The 7,578-nt window shown below is 42.1% G+C and overlaps 1 protein-coding gene across 3 annotated transcripts in view; it reads right to left on the bottom strand.

Annotated features, from left to right (window-relative positions):
- The window catches only part of dock3 (dedicator of cytokinesis 3), a 65,892-nt gene extending 61,992 nt beyond the window's left edge, over positions 1-3,900 (bottom strand). For all 3 annotated transcript variants that reach the window (XM_056422524.1, XM_056422525.1, XM_056422526.1), the window contains exon 1: positions 3,471-3,900. In XM_056422524.1, the coding sequence (XP_056278499.1) occupies positions 3,471-3,507 (37 nt within the window). In that variant the 5' untranslated portion in view covers positions 3,508-3,900. The remainder of the gene's footprint in view (positions 1-3,470) is intronic.
- Positions 3,901-7,578: the final 3,678 nt, after the last annotated feature.

Below are 7,578 nucleotides of genomic sequence, written 5' to 3'. Positions count from 1 at the left end.
AAAGGAAGGAGGAGGAGCACGAGGAGGAGCAGGAGGAGGAGGAAAAGGAAGGAGGAGCAGGAGGAGGAGGAGGAAAAGGAAGGAGGAGCAGGAGCAGGAGGAGGAGGAGGAGGAAAAGGAAGGAGGAGCAGGAGGAGGAGCTTTCTATTGAACCTCTCGATGACGAGCTGAAGAGGAGATTCTTCAGAGAAGTTCTCCACTTCCTGTTTGTTCATTTTTCTTCGTGGAGAAGTGAGAACAGAGTTTCATAGTTTCATAGTTTTATAGTTTAATAGTTTTATTGTTTAATAGTTTTATAGTTTAATAGTTTTATAATAACCGTTCCCCCTAAGCAGAGAGCGGCGTGGTGAGAGGGAGGTATCACTCCTCCTGTTTTCTACTGCTGCAGAGCAACACGACAAGTACCTACAGACACTATGTGACGTGACCTTTGACCTTTACATCCCTGCTTGTCATTCTCTAACGTCACAACCAAACATGGAAGCTACCGATTGTTTAAAATATATATACATCTATATATATGTATATATATATTTATATATTTATATATGTGTATATATATATATTTATACATATATATAATATAAATATATTAATGTATATAAATATATTTAAATATATATAAATATATTTACACAAAACAATGGTTCTGTAATGGTTCTTTAAAAGGCTTCGTGGTTCTCCTGAAGAGCCATTTTTTTCCGTTCCAGACACCTTAATAGGTTCTTTGAAGAACTCTTTTAGGAAATGGTTCTTTAAAGAACCCTGGTTTGAAAGGTTCTTTGTGGAACCAGAAATGGTTCCACAAAGAACCCACAGAAAAACCCACAGAACAATGAAGGTGCATCTGGAACCAAAAATGGTTCTTCAGAGTGATGCCATAGACAAACCATATCTGGTTCCACAAAGAACCTTTCAAACCAGGGTTCTCTAGAGAACCATGTCCTTAAAGAGTTCTTCAGAGAACCTCTGGTTCCATTGGATGAAGCGTCTCCTTCCAGTCTAAATATCATGACACGCTGCCATGTTTGGACAAATAGTTGTAATATAGAATATAAAGCTTCGGCCTCGTGACCTCGTGACCTCACATCGGGGTCACGTGACCTCACATCGGGGTCACATGACCTCGTGACCTCACATCGGGGTCACGTGACCTCGTGACCTCACATCGGGGTCACATGACCTTGTGACCTCACATCGGGGTCACGTGACATGTTCTGCCGAGGGAGCGGTGATGTCATCGACGGTGAACATGGTGGATTATGAATCCTCCGTTATTGGCTCCTCAGACGCTGCTCTGAAGGTTCCCTTTGGGGGTTCTCTCGTCTCGTTGGAGTGGAACCCTGAACACGGAGGTTCTGCTGAGACCCAGAACCAGCACATACAGAGAAATAATGGTTCTCAAATGGTTCTTTAACCCTTGTGTTGCCTTCGGGTCATTTTGACCCGATTCAATATTTAACCCTCATGTCACCTTCGGGTCAATTTGACCCGATTCAATGTTTAATGTCGGTGTTCTTTCGGGAGTCAACAAACAAACATAAAGTACCTCACACTTAAACTTGGAAAACAATATTAATTCTAATAATTTTCTGGAGATTTTAATAGCTGGGGTCATATTGACCTCAAGGGTAAAATATGTTAGTAAATATAAAGGTAACAGGAGGGTTAAACATTGAATCGGGTCATATTGACCCGAAGGCAACAGGAGGGTGAAACATTGAATCGGGTCAAATTGACCCGAAGGCGACAGGAGGGTGAAACATTGAATCGGGTCAAATTGACCCGAAGGCAACACAAGGGTTAAAAGGCTTTGTGGTTCTAAGTCTTCATCTGTTGGAAACATGAAAGAGGTTCTTTGAGAACTCTTTAGGACATGGTTCTCTAGAGAATCCTGGTTTGGAAGGTTCTTTGTGGAACCAGAAATAGTTCTTCTATGGCATCAAAGAACCATTTTCGGTTCCAGATGCACCTTCATGTTTCTGTGTGTATATATGTAAAAAAATGTATACATGTATATATATAAAAAAATGTACCGCAAGGTAAGCTTTTAGTTTGGTTATATATACTGTATATATATATATAAGTATATATATACATAACAGATGAATTGGTGATGATCCGGTGACCATCAGGCCTCGACATGCGGGTCACTAATAACTTCCTGCGTAAACAAACAAATGAACAGGCAGCGACTCTAAGAGAGGCATTAAGGTTTCATGAGGTGGTCTCCAGCTGCTTCCCCTCGTTACAGACGCAGCCCATGAACACACACACACACACGCACACCAACACACACACACACTGCATGGCAAGATTGGTGCGAGGGCAATTTACGGGCAAAAAAGGCAGGATGCAAAATGGTGCCACTGTAACAACACAAGATGAGGCGGGAGAAGAAACGATAACACGGCTACTTTTGCTAAGGTACAGTATGTTCTGGGTAGGTACAGCTCCCCAGAGCCCTGGACAGCGGCAGGTCACTCTGCAACCGACTGACAGACTGATGCGGAGGATGCGCCGAACTGTTCCCCCCCCTCCCCTCCCTTAGACACACACACACACACACACACACACACACACAGACGACTTCCCTCCGCTGTTTAAAACCCACCAAATGCATTTGCGCGTCACAAAAAAACAAAACAAAAAAGAGAGAGAGAGAGAAAACAGAAACACCTGCAGTGATTCTGTGACTCTGCAGCGTCGGCCGTCTTCATCACAACGTGTTTCTGAGCGCGTGGGCGTGAGCGCCACCTGCGAGCAGCGAGCATCTGGCCGTGACTCACGGCCCCTCTGTGGGAACCAGCACCCATGATGCACCCTCTCCCTCGTGGGGGGTCAGAGTGCACAGGGGGGGGGGGGGGCTCTGTGGTTGCAGCAGCATTAGGACGGTCTCCCCCCGTCTACAGGTCGACTCCAGCCTTCACCTGTTGGAGGGGACGCAGTCACGATGCCCCCTCGTGGTTTCAACACGAATCGCGTTTTCTTTTATTTTTACCCCCCCCCCTCTCCCTCCTCTTCCTTCAGATATGCTCATAAAGAGAAAAAAGACAATAAATGCTACACTGACGCATGTGTTTTTGTATTTTGTTTTTCGTTGTTGTGCGTTACCATCAAACACACACACACACACACACACACACAGAGGAGGCAACGCACCGCCCGCGTTGTGTGTGCAGATAGCATCTCTGTAGCATCCCACGCAATTTCCCCCTTTCTATGCAGTCACTGCCCGTGTGTACCAGCCATTACAAGTGTGTGTGCGTGTGTGTGTGTGTGTGTGTGTGTGTGTCTTCGCTGGGTGTGATGGGCATAATAACGGGCTGGATGAGCCGAGGAGCGAAAATATATATATATGGGGGTGAAAAAATACAAAATACAAAGATCTGACCGACGTGATTGAAGACAATTTAAAAATAATTTGTAAAAAAACGTCAAAAAACAAAAGAGAATCGAACGAGACTCACCAACTCCAATTTTCTCCTCTTCTGTCGGTATCCACATATTTGGTTATTTTCCCTCCGGTAGCGCGAGCCACATTATGTCGATATCGTGAGATGATGATGATGGTGATGATGATGATGGTGATGATGGTGATGAAGATGATGATGCTGGAAAAAAATGGGAGCTGAAGGCTACAAATTCTCCAGGCTGCTCGTACATGGGACTAAACATGACGGGAGTCTGGATCCTGGCGTCTGTGTTTGTGGAGGAGGAGGAGGAGGAGGAGGAGGGAAGGACCATCAAAGCCTCGATAACTCCGCTCTATTATGTCCCCGGCATGTGTCTCCAGTCTGATGCAGTCTCCGTGTCCACCTAATGTAACGCACACACACACACACACGCACACACACACACACAAGCGCACAGGCAAAGCAGGCGGGCACGCACGCTGTGAGCGTTTTTTCTAGTCCCCCCCCCCCCCCCCCGCCCCCCAAAAAAGGTGTTATTGCAGAACGAGAATCTTTTATTTTCCTCGAAGCTCATTCATCTAAATCTCTCTCTCTCTCGGTCTCTCTCTCTCTCTATTTAAAAACCTATATTTCTTCTCTCAGCCAATCGCGTGCGCGTGTGCGCGCGCGCCAGTCCGACTCGATCCCCCGCCAGACCGGCGTGAACGTCGCTGCTCACTCGGTCCCGGTGATTAGGAGGTAACGGGGTCGCGGTGTCGAGCAGCTGCTGTCGAGCGCGCGCGAGAAAATCCCGAGAAAGCTGCAATGTAGCGCGAGCTGCGCCATCTTCCACCGTCACGTGACTCGTTCTGTCAACACCGGGATGTGTCAGGCATCATTTGCATATATTTATTTATATATATATATAATATATATATATATATATATATATAGAGAGAATATATATTATATATATATTATTATTATTTATATATATATATATATATATATATATACACATATATATATATGTATATATACATATATATATACATATATATGTATATATACATATATACATATATATGTATATATATACATATATATATAGGTGCCCTCTCTCTCTCTACATGGCAGTTGCATCCATCACACACACACTGCGCTTTCTCTCGCTGGCAGCATGCCACCTTAGATTGTGAATGCATTGCTTTTATTTGGGGGGGGAGGATCAGGCCGGACCATGTGTGTGGAGGGGGGGGGATCAGGCCGGACCATGTGTGTGTGTGGGGGGGGGGCAGGCCGGACCATGTGGGGGGAACCACCTCCCGGTTGGTTGAGTCATTTTAAAAAGAGAGAGAGAGAAACAGACCCACTACCGGCGGTGCTTTGTCATAGTTCAGTCACGCTCCCACGCGGAGGAGATGCACCTATACTCCTCCTCCTCCTCCTCTCCCTCCATCCCTCCATCCCTCCTCCTCCTCAAGATAACACTGGATGGATTTCCCATCAGGCTGCATTTGAGTTTGTGTCGTCATTTATTACTGTTACATGTGGACTAATTTGCTGCAGGTGTGTGTATGTGTGAGTTTATGTGTGTGTGTGTCTGTTTATGTGTGTGAGTGTATGTGAGTTTATGTGTGTACTTGCGTGTGTGTGTGTGTGTGTGTGTGTGTAATGTGTGTGTGTGTATAATGTGTATGATGTATATGTGTGAGTGAGTGTGTGTGTGTACTCGTATCAAAGTGGTGACATTAGTATATTTACATATTTGAGTTGTATTTTTATTTTTTATTGCTCAGAGAAGTTTTAAACTGTTTGTTTTTGTTCCTTCATGTTGGGATTAAACACAAAGACCTCAATGCCACACACACGCTGGTTTCTATCACACAGTGAGGCCCTGCTGTCTGAGGGAATGATACACACAACCTGGGGGTCAAGGGTCATCACACACATGCACAAACTCACACACACACATAACCTAACACACACGCACATACACACAAACTCACACACACACGTCCTGAACACAAGGAAATAAAAACACACACAAGGCAACCTGGTGAATATGAAGCGTCCGGTGACTGATGTAGGAGGGGGGGGGGGGGTAATTCTCTCTCTCTCCGTGACTGACTCCCATCTGTCTGTGACTTCAAGTGGAACACTGTGGGCGGTGTTCCAATCACACACACACACACACAACCATGTGTGTGTGAATAACCACCGACCGATTTCACATTTTATTTCCTCTCTTTATGTGGTTCACGGTGACTATTTTTAAAATGTGAGCGATTATTACAAACGAGGGGGAGGAGCCACACAAGGGGAGAATATTAATCGCCCAACTTTTACCAATACAGATTGAGGAGTCGCGTCGTTGATGCAGAGTTCAGTCTTTACTCCCCTTGATTTGGTTCAGATGAACAGGTGTGTGTGTGAGTGAGTGTGTGTGTGTGTGTGAGAGTGTGTGTGTTTCTGCTGCTTGCTGTGAGGACAGAGAACAAAAAAACACTTTATTTCCAATATAAGAAACACTTTTACATCCAGGGTTTAAAGATAAGACGGATCAAATTCCCCAAATTCTTCTATTTCAGTACACACACACGTGTATATGTTGTGTAGATGGCGCATCATCAGGACCTTTTGGTTATTATGAGTTGACTCCGCCCCCAAAGCGTCTGAACGCTCATTCACAGCTTCACGGTATTTGAGTTTCTACTAGAACATGTTTACATACTTTAATATATATATAACATTTAAAACATTATTATTCTCACACATCTTTATAGCACTTAATTATAATCGATAGACATGAACTTCTAATGTGTGAAGTGGTTGATTAGGGATGCTCATATTTGAGTAATACATAAATATTGTAATATTTCTAGCGATCCGGTGACATAACACTTAAATGTTTTTATTGTAGTTCAACATTTTGAAAAGTAAAGTTGAACTCTGACACAGACGCACACCGCTTACAGTTTTCCATCTTTATTTAGTAAAAATACTTTTAGATACATACAAGCTGTACATCGACCGACTCCGGGAACGCAACCTCCAGCTCTCGCTGGGGAAAAAAGGAAAACCGGGAAAACGAAAATCTGCAACGCCCAAAAAATAAAAACCCAAAAATACAAACGGGTTCAAAAAAAGAGTTCAAGTGAAAGACGACCGACGCTCAGAGTCCACCGCCGCAGCAGGTCCAGTGTGTGTGTGTGTGTGCGTTATTGTGTGTCAACAGGTTGTGTTTGTGTGTCTCAGCAGAAACAGATTTCACTTCTCGACTCACAACAAACCAAATCAGAAGGCTGCGTCCACGCTGTGTGTGTGTGTGTAATGTGTTTGTGTAATGTGTGTGTGTTGTGTGTGTAATATGTGTGTGTGTGTCTGTGTGTAATGTGTGTAATATGTATGTGTGTGTGTAATATATGTTTGTGTGTAATATGTGTGTAATATGTATGTGTGTGTGTAATATATATATGTGTATATGTATATATATGTGTAATATAATATATATATATATAATGTGTGTATATATATATATGTGTGTGTATATATATATGTGTGTAATATAATATGTATGTGTATATATGTATAATATATGTGTGTGTAATATATATATATATATGTGTAATATATGTATATGTATGTGTGTATATGTGTATAATATATGTATATATAATATATATTGTGTGTATATATATATGTATATGTGTATGTAATATATATATATATATTATAATATATTGTGTGTATATATATATGTGTGTGTATATATATGTGTATGTATATATATATATGTGTGTGTAATATATATGTATGTATATATATGTGTGTGTATAATATATATATATATGTGTGTCATATATGTGTGTGTAATATGTGTGTGTGTGTAATATATGTGTGTGTGTAATATATGTTTGTGTGTAATATGTGTGTGTGTGTAATATGTATGTGTGTGTGTAATATATGTTTGTGTGTAATATGTGTGTGTGTAATATATGTGTGTGTGTGTGTAATATATGTGTGTGTGTGTAATATATGTGTGTGTGTGTGTGTAATATATGTGTGTGTGTAATATGTGTGTGTGTATATATGTGTGTATATGTGTGTGTGTGTGTAATATATGTGTGTGTGTAATGTGTGTGTAATATATGTGTGTGTGTGTAATATATGTGTGTGTGTG

The sequence above is a fragment of the Pseudoliparis swirei genome, chromosome 9 (genome assembly GCF_029220125.1).
Source record: "Pseudoliparis swirei isolate HS2019 ecotype Mariana Trench chromosome 9, NWPU_hadal_v1, whole genome shotgun sequence".
NCBI lineage: Eukaryota > Metazoa > Chordata > Actinopteri > Perciformes > Liparidae > Pseudoliparis > Pseudoliparis swirei.
The sequence above is the reverse complement of the archived record's forward strand: the minus strand, read 5'-3'. Positions and strand labels throughout refer to the sequence as shown.